The sequence below is a fragment of the Nothoprocta perdicaria genome, unplaced genomic scaffold (genome assembly GCF_003342845.1).
Source record: "Nothoprocta perdicaria isolate Ctin4 unplaced genomic scaffold, notPer1 scaffold_51, whole genome shotgun sequence".
NCBI lineage: Eukaryota > Metazoa > Chordata > Aves > Tinamiformes > Tinamidae > Nothoprocta > Nothoprocta perdicaria.
In genome coordinates, this window is record NW_020455766.1 from 3747236 (window position 1) to 3768587 (window position 21352).

The window sequence follows — 21352 nt, forward strand, 5'->3', positions numbered from 1 at the left end:
TACAAAGCTAAACAAGACACTCATCTGTCCCTCTTTCCCCTTCTGAACTTACTTAATGGGCTCGGTGGGATCAAGTCGTTTGGCTTTCTGCTCTGGGGAAAGTTGCTCCCATCTGAAATGCAGACTCCAGTCAAAACCTAAAACGAAAGCAGAGAAGAACCACAGGGAAATTAAAATTGGGCACAGATTAGGAAACAATTCCATTTCTCTGGATGTAGAAGATGTGTTTTGTGAAGTTATTTTCTCCACTTTTAAATGACTCCAGCCATGGAGATGCAGCTCTTGGGAGATGAGTCCAGTGACTAACATATTTTACTACTGCATGTGAAAGAAAAACAACACATTACAATTGCAAAGTCAAGCACTCCAAAGACTGGAAAAGTCAGAATTAAAGCTGCTGATGAAACCTTACTTTGTCCCCTTGTGCATATAGACACATGCTCTGATGGATATTACATGCTACAAATAGCACAGGCATACTAGTAAGTGCTACAGCTGCATCCTCCATTTGTTGCCTAGACATCCCCTGTCTCTCCCTCTTCAGCAACCGGCTTTCAGCGCTGCAAAGCAGAGCTTTGACATGACACTTCCATCCTGCTCCGCTGCCTTATTTACTGTAGCAAACTCCATTCCTCACGTTGTGCTCACCTATCTCCAAAAACTAGCATGAAAATTGCTGGGGGGGAGCACTGAGTGGGGCTAATGCACTTTTTGCCACATCCTCAGCAGCAGGGGTGCAGAGATGCAGGCTGTGCACAGCGACACAGGCGCTGCCCATACTCACCTCCTCTGAGGTCTGAGGAAGCCGCCACATAGGCAAAGGTGTCCAGGTTGATGATGTCAATGACGGGACTGACCACCCGGGTGGGATCCTGGGAAGCAGAAACAGAACAACCCGGGACTTGAGGCCATACGTTGTGACAAAACACACACCGGGACTAGAGAGCGGATATAGGCTTTGTGACCAGTTTCTTTTGCAGAGGTGTCCATCACAGTCACCCCCTTCTGAGAAGTCATGTCAGCTCAGCCAAGGAATCAATGGCAGCATCCCCTAGCTGGCACTGAATTCCCGGGAGAGGGCTCGTGGCCAAGGCAGCAGCTGGAAGGCGTGTGCTTTCTCTTCTAGGAAAGACCTGCATGCTGCTGTGCCAGCAGCTTTCAGAGGCTTTTATTTCACCCACAGCCTCCCATTTCTCCACGGGCTGCGTGCCTGTGTCCAGGACTGAGCTCGGCTGATAAATCCTCAGCTGAATGCAAAGCTCTGTCTTTGCTGATTCAATGCACTCCTCTTTCACCTCCCTTAAATTCTTTTTATTGAGTGTCAAAAGTCAAGTGACAAACAGGCAATTAAAGTGACAGGGGAAAACAGTCCATCAGACCTTTTAAACACAGATATTCGCTTAAATGTACAATTCCTTGAAAACAGTTATAGTCGGTGAAAGTGTGAAGGGGTTAAAAAAAGACCAAAGTTATTTTAAGCAGATGTTGGTGATTTAATTAGGATCTTGTTATGGGCAAAGAGATTATACAAACAGTTACGAACAAAAATATCTATCGGAGGGAAAGACTTTGACAGCTTTGACTGGTCTCTTATCTCCCTTTCTCTTTTCAAAAATCCCAAACTCCAATTATAGCTCCAACCTCAAGCTTTTACCCTCACCAGATCAAATCGCTTTTCACAGCCATGCAAAGGAAGCATCTCGGCACACATGGGCTTGCTCTCTCACTCAGAAAAGACTTTGTTTCAAAAAATAACCCTAACAAAGCAGTACTCAAATGCCATTGTAGGGCTGCTGCAAAGCAGCTGAATGCAAAAGCTCTGCTGGGGAGGTTGACTGGATCTCCAGTTTTACAAATGAGCATGACAAATACCCAGTGTTTCCGAAACAACTTCTAGCCAGAACCCCTGAAGTGACTACGTGGGAATCAAGCAACCCACCGGAATTGAGCACGGAGGGGATCGGTCCAGCTGTGCTGCCTCCGGGAGAGCARGGGGGGCTTCACACCCGTCCTGAGCTGCTTCCCCCGGCTTTGTGAACCGCCTGTCCCTCTCAGTCTCTGCTCAGCGTGCACAAGGGTCCCTTCAGACAGGTGAGTCGGGGGAAAGGTTTTAAGCAAAAAGGCTGTAGGGAAAAACGTAGCTGCTGCGGGCTAAACACCAAACAGGGAAATGATCCTATCTGGTCATTTAACACCTGGACCTGAAGCAGCTTACTGGTGAGCACTAATGCATCCCCAGGCTATATGCTGCTCCTGTGCTCTACGCAGCACAGCTTCTTAGAGGAAAATCTCTTTTACTGATCAAAATACCACAGGGGTTTAACTTCAGTCATATGACCACCTCTGTGCCTTAGCTTCCCTGCTGTCAGTTTTCCTGACTGTCTGTCTGACCCTCAACAGAAAGGCACTGGATATTCAAGAGCCTAGCTCCGATGCTGTTACTTGTGCTAGGCCGAACATCAGGCTTTGTTGTAAGCAGCTTCACCTTTCTCATTTTCACACATTGTTTAATCTGGGCTGCAGTCTGGATTGTGTGTTTACATTCACAACCTTTCACCCAAAAGCGGTGAAAGGTTCAACCAGACCTTTAACTTCCTTTCCCGTGAAATTTTTAAAAACATGAGACTGCGTTTCTCCAATATAACTCTCAAACAAGCTAATCTGTGAAACTAAATCAAGAGGACAAAGTTCTAAAGCCAAGTGATATGTTTCAAAGGAAAAGGAACTTAGCTCTAGCTTACTACAGGCTCCTAGTTGCTACACCCACTGCCCTTGGTCACAACGGTCTAGAACAACAACAAAATAGCTGGTCAACAAATACTGGTCACACCTTGGTCTCCAGGTGAATTGGGTAWGACGAGAGCAGAGGCTGCTCCTTGTGCAGGGGAGGTCATTGAGCTAGTAAAAGCAGGAGGTTGCCAGCCACRGATTCAGCAAAAGCCATTTTTAGGGGCAAGTTGAATGATTTCTACCAAAAAAAAAAAAAGTCTCGGGCTTGACAACTACATTTTTAGAAACATTATTCGCTCAATTATCTCTATTTGTTCCATAAGTATAAACAGAAGGAACCAGTTTGTGCCCACAGATTTGGAGCCACACGCTCACAAACACGTTTGTGAAACACGGGGGCAGCCGGGCCACCGCGCGTGCCCCGGCACAGGCCGCGGCCTCCACCAGGGCCACCGCGCGTGCCCCGGCACAGGCCGAGGCCTCAACCAGGGCCGCCACATGCACCGGGCACAGGTGGCGGCCTCCGCCGGGGCACATCCCCCACACGGTGCGCGCATCTCCTCAGGCAGCTCCTCTTGTGTCCCAGGCTCCAGCTGTGCATGGAAACCAGCGGGAATAGTGGCTTTCTCTGAGGAAAGACATGGGAAGCGACGTGCACAGTGGAGGGCAGAGCGTGAGCTTTATCTTGAGGCAGTCGCTATTTGCTCAAAACTTAAAGCAAAGAGCAAAGCGGACTGTCCRTGCTCGCATCCCAGGAGCAAAACCTGTGTGTATCGCTAATCCTGGCTGCGATGCTCTGCCGGGGAACCCTCTTTTGGCACAGCCTGAAGGTGGCAGCAGGAACATGTTGTACAGGTCACTGATCAGTGCTTTAACCCTGGCAGCACGGGCAGGGTGGGCTCCTGCCCTTACCCCGCAGCTTTCCCAAATTACTAAACTACAAACAGGGGCAACTAAAAGGAAGCAAAGTGCATTTTCAGACCCRTGCCCTGCGCTGGCCTGCTTTCCCAGCCCTGCACATGACTGTCACAGACATTCCTCAGTCCCTCATAAAATCCCTTGCTCTTTCCATGGGGCAGCTAGGTACTTTCCTTCAGAGTTGGGCAGAGAGGAACCTCATGAGGTTCAATAAGGACAAGTGCAGGAGGGGGAGGGGAGGAATAACCCCAGGCATCAGTACAGATTAGGGGTGGACCTGCTGGAAAGCACCTCCACGGAGAGGGACCTGGGAGTCCTGGTCGACACTAAGTTAACCATGAGTGAGCAGTGTGCCCTCGTGGCCAAGAAGGCCAATGGCATCCTGGCCTGCATCAGGAGGAGCGTTGCCAGCAGGTCAACGGAGGTGATTCTGCCCCTCTACTCAGCTCTGGTGAGGCCGCACCTGGAGTACTGTGTTCAGTTCTGGGCACCCCAGTATAGGAGGGACGTGGAGCTTCTGGAGAGGGTCCAGAGAAGGGCAACCAGGATGATTAAGGGAATGGAACATCTCTCRTATGAAGAGAGGCTGAGCGAGCTGGGCCTGTTTTCTCTGGAGAAGAGACGGCTCAGAGGGGATATGATTAATATGTATAAGTTCAGGAAGGGAGAATGCAGGGAGGAAGGGGACAGGCTGTTTTCACTGGTGGCCAGCGATAGGACGAGGGGTAATGGCCACAAACTGAAGCATAAGAAGTTCCGTCTCCAGGTGAGGAGCAACTTCTTTACTGTGGGGGTGACAGAGCAGTGGAACAGGCTGCCCAGGGAGGTTGTGGAATCTCCTACTCTGGAGGTCTTCAAAACCCGCCTGGATGCCACCCTGTGCCACATGCTCTAGGTGTGCCTGCTTGAGCAGGAAGGTTGGACTAGATGATCTGTAGAGGTCCCTTCCAACCTTAAATATTCTGAAATATTCTGAAAACCCTGGAAGGCTCTGCCTGGAGCACCCAGTCCCAGTCTAACTACAGTCCTCACTGCTCCTCCACTGCTCCCATTGCACTCGCTGGCTCTGCTGCCAGTTTAACCCGCTGGACGAACTGCCCTGAGGGGCTACCGTGAACCCCACGATGCTGCCTCTGCCTCCCAAACCAGGATTTTAAAACAGGGCTTTTCTTTAACTCCTCAAATCTCAGCAACCTCATTGGGTTTGAAGGCCCCACAGTGCTCTCCACAGCAAGTCACACAATCATAGAATCATTACGGTTGAAAAAGMCCTTCAAGATCATTAAGTCCAACCGTGTTTATAATGTCCTCATGGTGACTTTTGGCTGGGCTGTGGAATGCCGGACATGGTAAGTACAACAGGAGCAATAGTGCAGGCTGAACATGGAGCTGACCCTTACTTCCAGCTGGAGAAAACATTAACACAGAAGAACAAATAAAAGGAAGCTCACAGAGATTATGTTTGATTTTAATAATCCATTCAGACCATGATGCCACTGATACAGTTCAACAAAGCTGTGTGGCACTGCTGTATCCACCACCTCACTGCACTGAGGGACACCCAGCTCTGCCCACCTCCTCCTTGTGAATCTGCCTTCCTCCTGCCATAACGCATCAAAGCTTTGCCTGTAAAACAGGCAATTGCTCTTCATATTCCCCCTGAAACACAGCAGAGTGGCAGCAGAGAACAAGAAGAGCTTTCAGGGGAAATGCCTGTCTTTAAAAAAACCTCCAAAGAAACTATCGATGCAATAAACTTTAGTGGTGAAACCCGCCTTTAGGCAGGCCAGCTACAGGGGCTTGAGTGGAATTTCATAGCGCATGTTCTCATATTTCCACAGGAGCTACAATCAATAATACAAAAAGGCCATTTTCATTATATTGCCATTTATCAGGAGTGCTGTGGTCCCGCCTGCAAGCCAAGACTGGGAGCTCTGTAGCACTGGATGTGCTACGAGTACAAACAGCACCGGCTCCCAGCACTCACAGCTAAAGGAGTCAGCCTGCTCCCGTTTCCCTCCTTCCCCCTCTTCCTCAAGTGCCCTGCACAGGCGAAGGCACAGCCCACCAGGACAGGCACCGCAGTGGCAAGGTGTAGAAAGCAGGATGACTTGGCAAGGATATGGTGGACACTAGCTGGGTAGGTTTCTCTATAACCTAGGCCCATACATACCTCATTTCATCCACCAGCCACAGTAATGGTGCTGGATGAGGTTATCCCTGCTGGCCCATAGTGACAGAGCAAGAAGAATCAAGGGACAGAGCAGGGAAAAACAGTCAAAGCACGGATGCCCTTGATAAACAGTGAGTTTTCCTGTGGGCCCATCCCTCATCAACATACCAGCGAAGCTGCATGCACAGACCTCAATCCCAGATACATCTGTCAGTATTTTTTAACCTCTACTTCATGGAGATGGAGTAAAGCACGGTGAAGGAAAGGTTCCTAAGTGTAAGCTGGAGCTGAAGGCTTCCTCACCAGGACACAGATCCTTGTGCCTTGAGTGACAAGATGCCAAGGGCCTCTGTGTGCACGGCTGATGAGAGAGTTGCCTCCAGAGAAAGGGGAATGTCATTGTCTGCTGTGAAATCAGCAGAATTTAAATCCTATTAAATCAATTTATTAGCACTTAATTTGCATGAAATTAAATTCGGCCCCTATTCAAGGAGCCGTCACTCCCCTAAATCATCAGCACTGAGCATTTTCCCTGAGCCTAATTAAAAAGTCTCCTGGAGCAATGCCCACCTACTCCCCTTTGAACATTCAACCTGTGCTTCCTGGTTATTGCCTGGCCGTCCCAGGAGGCGCCTACTCTGACCTACCTGCACATCTTCTCTCCCTTCTCCCAGGAGAAAATCCTGCCTGCCTCTTGAAAGCCTGCGTGGAGGGATGTATGTGTTTATATAGAAGAGGACAGAGGGGAAGAGTTGGAGAGACCACAGCAACACTTATTCTACAGGGCCCTGATCTCCCAGGACCACTTACCTCTTTGATCCTCTGCAGCAGAGGCAGYAACCAGTCCTTATTCACCTCGCAGTGACTGTCTAGGAAGGTCAGGACTCCTGCTTGTGCCACATCTGCTCCTCGGATACGGGACCGGATGAGACCTATTGAGGGACACCCAAGTCAGCTCCTACCCACATGCATGGGGAATATCCCCAAGTAGTCTTTCAGGCAACTCCTTCAGTGCTGTCTTGCTGCACTCACACTTCGCTCTATTGTTGACCCATCTGAATGTCACTGGGGTGAAACATGATTCTGGTGCATTACTCACCTCCTAGCACTTCCCAAGGCACAACAACCATTTCTTAAGGTCATCAGAGTAAATAAATAGCTCCACCCAGATTAATGATTTATGGCATTGGTGCCAATTCTTAATTTGTGTAATTATTTCTGCTGTCATCTTCTGGGGCAAAATAGAATTTGAAATGCTTCCATAACCACCCTGCAAGCAATATAATCTAATGCAAACACGAGTCAGCTGGGAATGGGGCAGGCACAGCAGCTACAAATCCTCCAGAAGAGAATCATGGATCTGCTGTTACTCTGTCTCAGCACCRCACATGAGCATCACATACACAGAAGCAAATTCCTTAGAAGCTCATAGGCTTGAGTGCACCCATATTTGTGAGTGAAATCCCAAGAGCTGTCAGTGGGGAGCTGATGGAGGGATGCTTAGTGCCAGAATTACCTCTCTCTCAGACCACAGACTTTCCACTAAAGACGTGCCCACTTCTGTGTCCTAGTGAACTCCCCCCTGCRTCTCTCTGCTACCCTTGGGCACTGCTGACCTGTGGGTCAATGGTAATGCATTCTCTGCCAAGGTGCAGAGAATTCTGCCACTTCTCAAGGTGCTAAAAGCCTGCTCAGTTCATCAGCATGCCTTATGGTGAACTTAAAAAGTCTTTGTGAGTTTGCTGATGCTAGCAATGGATTTCTATGGGATTTTGGGGGGCAGAAAAATGAACAAGAAGGGAAGGTATAGAAAACACCTGGACACATGGATTTCTGACTAGATTCTTTAACAAGCTTGTGCCTCCTAGAGTCCTTTTTCTAATCATTGCACAGCTCCCTGGACTGCTGTATGGGACAACAGCTATTTCTACAGGACTTACCAGACTTTTCAACACTCAGCCCGCCTGTGGCCTGTTCTGAAGGGAACTTTAGATTCAATTTACCTCCTAAGGAGAAGGGCCCTTAGCTATCAGCAGGAGCCTCACATTACTGAAGGGGAGCCAAGCTTCTCAATGAAGGCAAAGCAGTGCTAACATGAAAGGAGATAGGAGCAAATGGAGAGAGAGATRGAAGTGTTTCAAGGAAAGGAACGCATCTGGGACACAAAGGAGTCCATGATATTGAGATATCGAGACTGACTATGATATTAAAATTCCTAGAGGAGAAGGGCCAAGGGACAGTCTCAGAGCAGAAGGGAGAGAGGCAGAACAAAACTTGGAGCAATATGGTGTTTGCTGGAGGTGACCTCCTGCAACACTCTGTCCCCAYGTTACTCTCTGCAACCTCTATCTCAGCCTCAAGATCTCTGAGCAGACAGGCTCTGCTGCATCTGTCCCACCCCTCCTCAAGTCCCAGAAGGCCCTAAGGAAGACAGATTTAGATATGCGTTAAGTGAGGCAGGTCTTCCAGCCTGGCTTCCCAAATCCTGAATGCTTTATGCAGCATCACTACCTCTCAGTCTCTTCAGTGCTGGAAGACAGCAGATATGCCTATCAGTGTGCATCCCAATTAGACAAGAGAGRAAAGTAGGAATGAGGCATGGAGCTATGGAGACATCCCCTATTSTCCTGCCAACCCAGATAACTCCTCTGTATCAACAAGGTGACAACATATTGATACTAAAACTCTARAAAAATAATACACTGAAAGCCCTCTCCATTCTTCATACTCCCCCAACCTGTGCATCCTTATCCATGCCTTTGATTTTCAATATGAACTTATTTTTTTYGTTCTCCTAATACTGCCAAGCAGGACTTGAAAATAACCATTCAGACTCCAGGGAAGAACAGGAAAATATCTCAAGGGGTTGCCAGCAGTTGCCCACTAAAGTATATATCCATCTTCCATATAGATCTTCTTAATCTTTCAAATATAATTAATTATACTTTTTTAAATTCCCACAGAAGCAGCAGGAGCAGATCTCATCTGTTTCATTAGAACAAACATCTTTAAAAAGAAGACCTGGGGCTTTGTTTTGCCTGTTCTAATTTTCTGGCTAATAAGCTACAGCTGAGCCTCATTGGATATCTTAATAGCCTCATCTTTTTAAAGAGGGGGAGGGGGTGGTGATGAAACAATTTCCAATCCCCATATCCCTCTGCGAGGTCCCTTTACCTGCCCCTGTTTGCAGGAGTGAGCGGCCCTCCCTTGTCACCTGCTCCACAGCAGTTTGGTGTCCCCCCGACCATCGCTCCCATCGCGTTGTCCACCATGCATCCCAGGCTTGGCCAGCAAAATCTTACCTTCTCGTTGTCCATTCCGTAAGCATTTCACCTTAGGAAGCTTGCCCAATAAGCGGCAGTCATCAGCTTGGGGAACACAAAGGGAGGCATGAAACTTAGCAGCACATGGATTTTRGCTTTTGTGGAACAAATGGTCTCCTAAGAGAAATTAGGAGCAGGGAGAGGCCCACATTGGGGTCTGACTGGCTGTTTTTTTAGAGTGATGGCCCTTCTAGTACACAGTGATTTTATCTTTCATGCTCACACAGTATAAATCAAGACTGACACAGCAGCAGCCCAGTTATAAAACTAGTGTTAACCTGACAGATTTACATAGACTGACTATAGTTGAATTATGCTATAAAGTCAGTGTGAAAGCAGAGCAGAGACTGAGGTCGGATTCAGATCTTTTGCATGTTAAATGTCACTTTCGTCCTGCTTTGGCAACCTTTGCTTACAGACACCTCATCATACTGGTACACCACGTAACATACACAGAACTGTGGTTTTAAGACTGAAGTTTCCAGGTTTCTCAGGACCGTGTGTGCACATGGCTGTGTGTGCGGTGTCTGCGGGCAAACAACTGCATCTGAGTGAATAAAAGGTCAATGAACCGACGGAGGTGAGAAATGAGATGCAATTGAGCACAAGATAAAAGTTCCGATTGCTTGGAGTGGGTCATAGAGGAAAACTGACTGGGCCTATACTGTATTATGCAAATAGATGTATTTTATGTAAATACATGCATTATATATATACACCAAGGGGCTATCACAGCAAAGCGGGGACAGAAGTAAGACATGAAGGAAGTGCTGTTTTCAAGTAGCCAAGAGGCTGCTCTAAGTTATGTGGGAAGCAGATCATCCGCTGGAGCTGTGGGAATCTCTGCTCCTTCTCCCCAGCTTGTGCCATCTGGCATGCTGGTACAGGGAAGATGGATTCCTACAAAGCTTCCTCTTTCAGGAAGGCTTTGTACTTCTAGCCAAATAACTGTCATTTATTTTCTCCACCCTTTCAAAAAAGCTTGTTCTGCTTGAATTCCAGGGCAACTCAAGCCTTTGCACCTGCTCCTTTTCTCCTCAAGAGCTGCTCTGCTTGTTTCTAGACTCGTCCAGCCCAGCCTCCAGTGCTTTGGAGGCCCTCCAAAGCTCACTGCAATCACTGGAAACCTCTTCACTGGCATCAGTGACTTCTGAGTGAGACCTCAATGCAGGAGACAGACAGATGAGAAGTGGCTCTGCTGTGAAATCTGTCCCTAATGTTCTCTGACGCAGAGCCTATTTATAACATCCAAGAGCAAAATGTGGATACAGTTTTTTCCTTTTTTAAAAATCCTCTCTGTTTCCYTGTTCCCTAGCAAATGACTATATTTTGCAGCTCCCTGAAATATAAGTGCCATGGACCACTCAACTTCAGCATATTTTAATATCTCTTTTACGCCTAAGGCAGTTATTTGAGACACTTGCTCCATGCAACCTGGATCTCCCACTTGTTCTTCTCCCTGGGCAAGGTCTTCAGCTGTGGACACTCAGGGCAGTTCCCTAGAAGCCTCTGGGGCTTTGGCCATAGACACTTCCTGCAGGTGGGACCTATTTCACACTGTTGATAGGGGAAAAACAGGAGGAAGACTTGGGCTGTCTGTCTCGCACTGCACCCTTCCTGATGAATTTTAGGTATCATAGAACCATTACGGTTGGGAAAGACCTTCAAGATCATCGAGTCCAACCRTAAAGCCTCCAACCTCCTAAACCATGTGCCTAAGTGCCCCTCATCTACACGCTTCTTGAASCCTGCCGGGGATGGTGGCTCCACCACTTACCTGGGCAGCCTGTTCCAATGCTTCACCACTCTTTCCATGTAGAAATGCTTCCTAATGCCTGACCTGAATGTTCCCTGGTGCAACTTGAGGACATTTCCTCTTGTTCTACCTGTAGTTATCCTGTTCCCCTCCTCTCTACACCAGTGCTGCTGGCCATTTATGTAAGTGTACATGGAATAAATGTCAGTAGGCTCAGATTATCCCAGAGGAGGAGTCACACAAAAGATCTCTTGGGTAGTTACAAACGGTGTAAGCCCAGAAGTGCTCCTAGCTGCATTTGAGACTCTGATTAAAGGTACAAGAATTGCTGCAGGAGTTAAGAGATGGAATCATGTCTCCTGGTCAAAGAAATAATTTGTCTTTTTTTTTTTTTTTTTTGAGTATCATTTTCATTAGAACAGGTTTATTATTCAGAATTTGAATTTGTCTGGCACCAAAGTAAACCTAGCTTGGCAAGATCTCCCTCTTCCCTCCCCATCCACAGAACTTCAAATTTCCTTTCAGTTCAACATACTCTTCCCCCCTCCACTTCTCCATGTAAATTCCAGCCTCTCGTGGTCTCTTTTGGTTTGCCCCTTTGCTTTTAACATACAAAGAATCACTTACGATCATCGCTGAAGTCATCCACTAGTATGATTTCATGGACGAGATGCACCGGCGTGCGGTTCAGCACACTACAGAATTAAGAGAGAAAATCCATGACAGGGCTTGACCAACACAACTCAGTAAATATGGAACCAGCTGGGGACTTGGAATCAACCCTTGCCAAAGCACAGAAGATTTGTGTATCTAGTAAAGATATACCTGCTCTACCTTTAGCGTGAGCAGAGCACCCAATCTTCTTCAGCCACAGATGAGCTTCACCCTTACCTTCTCTGTGAGCAAAAGCCAAAAGAGGCAGGGAGAAGTGGGCTTCAGGTATACACTTATTGCACAAAGTTAGTTCCATGAAAGGACTTAGGCCACAGCTGCCACCACTCTTCCATCTCTTGCCATCGCTCTTCCACCTCTTCTTGTGCTAATGATAACTTACCGATAGCCTGACCAAYGCAGAGCAAAATTACCCTGGTGATAAATTACCATCTTTAAAAAGCTCGCAGCCCTGGCAGGACTACTGCCATTTCATTTGTGCACTGCTTGTATTTCAAAGAGTGCAAAGAGGATAAGAGCAGGGTTTTAGCCTGCCCATTTAATGAAAGAGAGTGGAAAAAAGCGGTTCTAAGCTCCCTCCAGGAAGAGAGCTATTGTGAAACGTGGCTGAAAGCTGCAATCTTCCTATATTTATACTACCAAGATTTTATTATTACTAAAAAGGCTGGACCTGCTCTTCCCTCTCCTCGCAGCTTAGAGAAACCAGTTGCACCAGAAAGCGTATAAAATCCTCCCCAGCAAAGGGTAAAGGCTGACCTTGTGAAAGGAAAACATCTGCTGGTGCAAACAGGTACATGGTACTGGCATGAAGGTTTTACACTAATGTGGGCATTCATAACACCTGGCCCATAGGGAGTGTAAAAACCTTCAGTTAGCATATTATACCTTTAGTTACCAACCATTGTACAGTTGAGTTATCCCTACTTAGCTTGTGATTTCTGACACTTGAGACTTTGGCACAGAGACATCTCAGGGCCCATCCCTGCCACACACTATCATTGTTCTGCAATGGTCAGCAGGAGCTGGGAGAGCAAGGTGCTGACCCAAGAGCCAGTGCTGCAGGGTAGGAGCAAAGCATGTGAACTCTAAGGTTGCGATTTTGCAACAGCAAGATGAAATCTCAGTGCATGCCACAGTGCTTGACTGGTGCTTATAAACTCAGTTCAGTTCCGTACTTTGTTCCAGAATTTAAACCCCTTTGCCTTCATCTCAAGTGCAATCCTTTTTCAGGCAGGATTCAAAAGCCCTGCACATTTTGCAGCCACATCTTCACTCACCTTCTGCTCTAGGTTAGAAAACTCRCCAAATCTACCACGGGCATAAGGGGACAGTTGTCTTACCAGCTAACAACCTTGAAGTCACTGGCAAGTCCAAGACCTTATCAACAAGCTTTCCACTCTCTCAGGCTCCCARCCCCGGTGCCCAACAGCCAAGACAGGACCTGGAAGGGTCTCCCAAAGTCTTGCCGAGCTGTGGTAACTTCCCCTGTGTGAAGCGTGAAGTTTGGAGCCTCATGGTCCCCAAAGCCCATCCCTGGGTAGCTTTACCTCAGAGATGAGCCAGTAAAGCTGGATCAAGTCACCTCCAAAACCTGAGTTACTGCTGCCACAGTGATGCCAGAAACAAAGCCCCAGTCACGGAAAAAGCATGGGATCCTGAGCATGCTAGCAGCCTGTGGTGTGTCCTTGGCCCATCCTTTGAGCATTTAGYTCCCCATCAAGCGTGCAGTCCTGCTTGCAGCCAGGGCCCTGCAGAGCTCCCAGTGCTCACAACACCTTGCCATGGCTCGAGAGGCTGCACGGGCTTGGGCACAGCGTGAAATCCGGAGCCTGAGCAGCCACAGAATGACGCCAGCTGACGACCGAGCCTACCATTTACGGACAAGCGTAACCTCCAATGTCAGGAAGCTGKCAAAAGCCATGATTTCCCCTCATTTTGGACACTCCACATGCTAAAGTTGGTGATGAGGGAAGAAATGGAGGAAAAAAAGCTTTTGCCCCCTAAGCATGACTGCACCGGTGACAGCAGGAGCCTTAACAGTGACATGCTGCTGTGCTCACTACTCTCTTAACGATGGCCATACGCAGCCTTCCTCCAAGTGGGGCTAGACAACGCAGCCTTGGAAATGCCAGCAATCAGCACAGAGCATTAGAAAACGTGGCTGACTGCCCCTCCTCCTGCTGGGGCGTGCAGAGCAATTTAGATGTGCTGTTCCCACCTGTCAAGTGTATTTTTTAATTATTATTATTAATAGGTTTGTTATTTTTTTTAAAAAAAGAATCCCCATATGTGAGCGCTGAGTTCAGCAAATTACCGCAGCTGAGAGTCGGTGCAGAGAGACAGGAGAGCAATATCATGCTCGGTGGAATATTTAACAAGCACTGATTGCCTGGAAACCTAACTTGGTGAAACCTGCAGGAGGAAAAAAAAAAGGAAAAAAGAAGAAAAAAAAAAGCAGACTTGTAAAAACACCCAACAAAATAAATAAATAACCCCCTGAGAGCAGAGTGGGGGATACAGTGGGCAGCTTGAACATTCACAGCCTGCCATCACCCAGTCTCCTGTATAGATTCAGATGACAGGAGTGCAATGCAGGTCTTARCTCTATGGGAAACAGTTGCAGAGGGGCTAATTCTGCTCTTGCTTGCACCAGCAGGAACAACTCCACTGCAACCACTGCACTGGGTGGTATTCTCATATTTGGGGTGCTGGTGGTACTCGCTGCCTCAGGGGAACTGCCCTCAGAGCATCTCTTATGGAAGAAAAAGCATAGGACAGCTTTCAGGGCACTGGCCTAGGGACATGGGCTGCCGAGCCTCTCCKTGCTTATGGATACCTACTGTCTCCCACTAAGACATTTATTGCAAACTCCATGCCTCAGCTTGCTGCTCCATGAATCAGGGATCACCTCCCCCGAGTGTGCTAGACCATCACRTACCACTTCAGCAGCCGTGGCCACAGCTGGGTCCCAGCTGAGCCTCTCCAGACCTGCTGTGTGCAGGGATGTTGGGAGCCAAGGCGGTGACTTGGACCATCTTTTCATGCCCCAAGCATWATGCATGTGGTACCTGGGGTCTGCACATGCCCCTCGCACCCTGTCCATGCCCCAACTTCACATCCTGCCTGCTCCCTCCACCACGTCACCCACCCTGCCCTGCTCTCCATGCTGGATGTCTCCAGCCCCTTCACTCCTCCTCTCCTGTTCACCTGCCCTGTCCTCCCCCTACTCCCTAACCCCCAAATCAAACAAACGTGACATTTGCTACCGAGACATCACCTGCTCTGTGCACATTGTGCCTGGGAGAGTGGCAGCTCCTGGGAGCAGGGACCATCTGCTTCCCTCTGGTGCCCTGCATGACACCGCTCCGCTCGCAGCTGGACCCTGACATCGCCACAACGAACGCAATTCATCATCCCGCTCATGCATTTTGCATTTCATATTTAAAGGTTTTGCCATTGACTGAAATCATTGTTTACCCATCTTTCTGCACCATGTGAAACATGCTGTTGCTATGAGGGGTGCCAGGGCTGTTAGAGTGCTCAGAGGTGAGATCCCAATCAGCTATCTGTCTCCTTCTAAAAGTCAAGAGTCCAGCTGAAGCACATTCTCCTCTTAGTTTTGGAGGACATCCAGTGTAAGCTGGTTGAATGAAAACACCCATTTATTTTCCCATCTGTCTAACACACCAATACTTGTCTTTTGGATAGCTAAAATGAGATAAATGCATTTGCCCTCTGAAGATACAATGGGAAATGAAGAAAGACAACAGGTCTGGGTGTCTCCTGATGGGTAACGGGGTGAGGGAGAAACCCGCAAGAAGTCGGTCCCCAAATGACCTTGCTGGTACAGACCTTACAGTRTCCCACAGGTGGTGGGATGGCCTGGTCTTGTCTCCTAAAAGATACAGAAAGGAGCATGGCATGGGGAGCATGAACCTACTGTCACACTGCCATGGCAGAGCCAGCGTMGGCAGCAAACAAGAAGGGCTCTCCACATCCACAGCCCAGAGTAAAGGCAAAGAACTTGACACAGACTAATGGTAGAAGGACCTCTCTGACCCCAGCATGATCCTACCAGGAAGGTTTCTGAAGGAWAATCCTCTGAGCAACACAGCATTCCTCAGATTGCAAACAGCCTCCCCCAGTACCCTGGCAGCCAGCTCGGATAACTCCACTTGTGGCGGTCCCCCCAAGAGAGACACTTTCCTAAATCCAGAGCAGAAAAGCATCAGTGAGAGCAGCCCAAAAGGCTGAGTTCATCACAGCAGTGCAGGCAGCCCGTTACGGCTATTGTGAACAGACATCTCCCAGTCCAAAGCTGGCTCCTAAGCTGGTAGTAAGGACCACTCCACGCAAGCACAAAGCGTGCTGCAGGAAAGACTTAATCYACTGCTACCTCAGCCTAACCCACCTACTTTTCAACAGAGCCAAGAGCAAATGTGCTGGTTCCTCAGCAAGGTTGATCTCACCTCTCCAACACATTTCCTCCCTGAGCTCTATCACTCACACAGTAATATACCACGACCACTGGAATCACCGCAGATTATGTATGTCCCRACTACAACATTTGTCAGGAGTAGCTGGAAGCAGAGGCACTGAATCCTTTAGCTTTCTGGCTTTATGGGGATTTTTCAGATAAAGCACTCTGAAAAATTCAAAGCCAGCTTTTCTGTCACTTGGATCTTTACTAAATTTCGATTTTTTTCCTTTCTTTATGTGTGTGCATGGCTTTTTTCCTTTTGTATTTATATGGGGAGAAAAAAAGAATACAATTAATATTACAGTCCTTTGAAGTCCCTCTGTTATTTATAGACCTTTTTCTTCCCCCTGAAATCAATCCTAGGTAGATATTTTGCAGTGATGAACATATTTTAACAAATCATCACAACTTTTAAATGCTACTGAGCCAGAGACCACAGATACYTTTTCTCTTAAATCACAGAAAGGCCTGTTGCCATCAAAATAAAAACTCACAGGTTCTAGGCCTGAGAGCCCTTAACCTCATTCAACTGAATATGATCAGATTCCCTGCTGAATTGTCTCAAAAAGACAACGATAACTTTATTTAATAGATTTAGCAGTCACTCTGCATATGGACCATGCAGAATTTCACCCTACATTTTCACTGTAGGGCCATGACCATCTTTTGTTCTCCTCAATATTTTGCTGGGATTCCTTTCAATATACACCCAGCAGGAAGTATCAAATTTAATAATTCCATCTCCAAATAACTACTAGTGCAAAATTCAACCTGCCATACGTACAATGCAGAAAATGTTTGCAAAGGAGAGTTCAGGCCTTCCCTTTGTCGATTTCTTTCRCTCATAATTCAAAATACAAGTTTCTTTTTAAGAGGTGACTGTTGGACATTGATCCATCTGTTTTTATGAACCCATAATTCTCTCCATGGCAACATAYTGGGACTTGCTAGAAAAAGAGAAGTCTTTGGGAGCATAATAAAGCATTGAAGGGATCAGGGGTCACAATTATCAAAATCAGAACGAGAGTGAGAAGAGAAAATGCCCGCCAAAATGAACTGCTTCAACAACCCAAAATGGCTAATTATGTAGGAAGAGAGACATCACACCAAGAATAACCATAATGAGCTTTGATTACACTGCGGCTTTTGCATTTTATTCTTTCAAATACCCACCAGCTCTTTGAAATTCAAGAGTTCTCTTATGTTAACATCAAAAGGTAAAAGCGCACGTAGGGCTGTATACTTAGTCACTGCGAGAGATGATTAGCAAATTAAAAAGCGTCCAGGGTTTAAGAAAAAAAGCAAAAAATAAAAATACAGAACGAAATAAAAAATAGTCAGCACAAAGTGCTAATTACACAGTTTCTGAGCAACACCTGGCTTGTTTTGGCTTCTTTAATCAGGCTCATTTGAGCTATGGCACAGACTCTATAGTGCCTACACACTGCCTAAGGAAGGAGGTACGTGGCTTTACTACTTCTTTTTTTCTGAAGTGTCTGCATACGCACCAGGCAATGTCACGTGGGGAAGGTGCGAGCTGCTGACTGTCCAGGACATCACTTCTTGTACTTATAAGTACTGGAAAACGAAAGGCACGATATTCTACCCACTAATTAATGATCTAAATATTTGATGTGGTGTTCGCAGCACTCGCATCAAGACTTTCGCCAAAGGTTGTTTTTCTCTGGTTTGTCAGCAAGAGGTAAATAATTAAGTCTCCTTGCTCCTGCTCTGAAGTCCCCAGCTGCAAATTTGAAGAATAAATAAATAAAGACCACTCAGCAGAGTAAACTGGATTGTCTCACCCCGAGGGGCCTGTGCTGAAAAGGGTTCCCCCACAGCATTTCTGAGTGGCTCCTCTTAAACCATGACAGTCTGCCTTGGAAAGAGGAAGGCAGGCACGCAGGAGGCTCAGTATTTGGGTTGCAAGGGAACAARGGGTGTGCTGCAGTGTGGAGACATGGGGTTAAAGGAGATCTTAGCTGCCCCCTCTCCAATCCCATATCCACCAGGATTCAGAAATCTACTGCCCTATCGCAACTAGCCTCTCCAAGGTGTATCCACAGAGGAGAAAAGAGTAAGAGGGTGAGTTAGTGGGGGTGTACTGAAAAAGGGGCAGAAGGATGGACGTATAGGCAAACCTATACGTGACATGGGCCATGAAAATTCTACTTTAATGCCTGCCCTGCACAGCAGAGCCAGCACTGCAGGAAAAACCCTCACATTTTGCCTGCTGCATTCCTTCCCTTTTATTGCAGTGGTGGCCAAAACAGGAGCACTGCTGCCACACCTGCACACGGGCCATGGTGCCTTCCTCCTGCTGCTAGGGCAGGACCCAAAACCATTCCCAAGGGCAGCAACACAGAGTAAGGACACCTGAAGTCACGGCAACTCTGCAAGACACAAGCAYGCTCAGGCAGGTGTTCACCAGGAGAAATTAGGGAGACACACTCCCATGGGCAACACGGGTGAGTAGAAAGGTGTGGGTGCACACACCAAGGCTCGCTCTCTGCTGACTTCAAGAGGATGCCACACCAGATCAAGCCCTTAAAGCACCATTCCCATGCAGTGGTGGCTCCTTCTCTGCACACAAGTGTAYTTATGTCTGCAGAGGAGGGATGGCAAAAGACAGGGGACGACACTCTTAACAAGCAGGTCGCACAGTGTGTGAAGGCACCACGATCCTCCTAGCTACAGTGTGTTTTATGATGGTGAGGCACTATTAGTCATCATGTTGAGAGCCCTAATGCTCAGTGTGACCCCAGACGATAATGAGTCCAGCTCCTTTGCTGGCCTCACTCTTCTTTCCCCTCCAGTGACTGTCATGCCCTCCAGGATGTCCTTCAGCTCCCCCTGAGGAAGAGCCAGGCAGCTAGAGCTGGGACCAAGATGCATTCCCTTCTTAAATTCCAGCTAGCACTGGATAGAAAGAGAGGGAAGGAGAAGAAAATAAAGGTTTCAGAAAAACAGTCTGTGTCCTTTATTCTCTCCTGCTTTCTGCCCTTGGGTTTATTCATATGGTCATCATCATCCACCCCTCATGCTGTTGAAGCCTCTAACCATCTTTAATGTACTGAGCCTCGGAACACGAAATGCATGAAACTGAACCACAGTGAGATAAGAAACTTGCCCAAGGTCATTCCAAAAGCAGGTGGCACAAACCAGAATCCAGCAACAGACACTGCCAAGGCGGTATCTTTTTTTTTTTTTTTTTTTTTTTTGGTCCCTCCAAAAGCCACTTTTCCATTCACCCTCTCCTCCTTCCCTGCATTTGTTCCTCTTCTCCATTTCCCTTTCTCTCATAACACCCAGCCCCTACTACCTGGACGCTATTACTTATTTGCATAGTTACACGGACATTTATAAATGCTAACTACCTCATTTGCAGAGATTTGGGCGTTCAATTAATTTAGCTTTTTTTTTTTTTCTCCTCCCTCTCTTTTTCCAGCTGGCAAACGGTCAGAGAAAAGATCATGAAACTTTTTAATTAATTCATTACTCAGCACAGTCCACTAGCTTTTCTCAGTAGTTCTGACAATGCAAATTGTTCACAAATGAACCGTCACAAACACTCACAATGTGACTCGTGTAACGGCTGCTGCACAGGCCAAGAGCAGAAGCCACGTGCTGGCATCTCTACTTTATGGGCCGCAGCGCTTGCATCCGCACCGAGCGCCAAATGAAACATCCTGAGTCTGCAACAGAGCTCGGCCTTAGCACTCAGTGAAAATTAAAGCAGTTGAGCAACATCTTGCAGAGCTTTGAAGAGCCTATGGAAAGGTATAGGAAGAGGAACATCTCCTGCTCAGCACACACGCAGCTCATTCTCCAAGAGCTCAATTGCACAGCTGGGACAACATGACGTGGACCAGTGTCATTGCTTTCCTTTCTGGAGTGGGCCTTCACTTGCATTTCCCTCTGCCATCCCTTCGTGTTTCCTACATCCTGCTCTCTATGTGAAGAGTACCACAAAGGAGGCTCAASATTACTGCTGCTGTCAGGCAACTGCAGGCTGCATCACATGCGCCCTTCGCTAGGGGCAAATGCCCACAAGGAGCACTTCACAGGAGGTGGAAGATGAGCAGCTGGATAGTGAAGCAGTTGCTGTGTCAGAAACACAAACCAAGCATTTTTTTTCCCCAAAATTTACTCATTATAAAGCAAATACTTGCTTTGAAGGATGATTCTGGGAAGTTTAGATAAAATAGAATTCAGGAAACTGAGCTTGTAATGCGAAATCTTCTACCAGTCATGGACAGGTCGCTTCACCTCTCTCCATCTGTTCATCAGTCACCTGGGCTATACTGAAACCTGAAGCACACTCCTCTCTGCATGTAGAGAGGTACTGAAGAAAACAGGGCAGAAGAGGCAYCTTTTTTCGTCACCTCTGTGCTCAATGTGCCTTCCAAAAAGCAAAAAGCAGTATGAGAAAAACAGGGTTTATTTTGGCTGGCACATGGAAAACGAACCATGTTGTTAAAGCTACCATGGGATAGGGATATCTGGAAGATCTAATTAAACTAACCATTTGCTGAGGSAGAGAAAGAAAAAAGATCAGTCAGAAGGCAGAGAAAATTAACCTACAGGGTCTGAAGAGGCAGATGGACTCCAAGCTCAGTCCAAAAGCAGACAGGGAAACGTCAGTGTGGGCACAATCGGGGCAAGGCAGGAACCATGTCACCAGTCCTGCTGGCCATGAAAGGCTGGTACCCTTAGGAGCTAAACTCGAGCTAGGCAGTCAGATCAAAAGCTAACCTCTAAGTGCTGCATTTAGAAGGAAGAAAAAAGAGGCTCCTGATTCCAGGAGGAATCCTTTGTATACAAGGTACACAAAAAGGAAGGTCGGTTCCCAATGGTTAGTTCAGGAGAGCTTAGGATCTCACCCAARGGAGTGAGAGGCAAGAACTGAAGTTTTCTTCTCAGTCTTGCACCATATGCTCACTGCCTGGGTTTGTCCAGCGTGCAGCCCAATCTAAGCCACGCTCTGCGATGCTGCTCTGCAGGATGCTCCACAGAGCCCTGGCACCATTTTGAAATCATCCTCTGGGAAGCAGCTTCTTACTGGTACCCACCGTTTACCACCYGACACGTGCCCCACTGGGTGGGAAGAAGTGACGTGCAGGACAGAAGCTGTGAGCGAAATCACAAGCAAGTGGATAAGAAAGTCATCTCATGAAGCCAAACAAACAGAAGGAATGGCAAAGGAAGCCAATTTCCATGTAGAAATCAGGAACTTTAGAGGACAATATCCTAGAGAAAGAAGGAAAAATTCTAGCTATCTATATTTCTAATTTTGCCAT

General features: G+C 47.3%; 1 protein-coding gene across 1 annotated transcript in view; it reads right to left on the reverse strand.

The window, feature by feature from the left end:
• The window catches only part of GALNT14 (polypeptide N-acetylgalactosaminyltransferase 14), a 67587-nt gene that overhangs the window by 21270 nt on the left and 24965 nt on the right, over nucleotides 1-21352 (reverse strand). Inside the window, exons 4-8 of the mRNA XM_026048063.1 lie at nucleotides 11528-11595; nucleotides 9124-9189; nucleotides 6632-6753; nucleotides 785-872; nucleotides 53-137 (exon numbers count right to left, since the gene is read on the reverse strand). Coding sequence (XP_025903848.1) covers nucleotides 53-137; nucleotides 785-872; nucleotides 6632-6753; nucleotides 9124-9189; nucleotides 11528-11595 — 429 coding nt within the window. The remainder of the gene's footprint in view (nucleotides 1-52; nucleotides 138-784; nucleotides 873-6631; nucleotides 6754-9123; nucleotides 9190-11527; nucleotides 11596-21352) is intronic.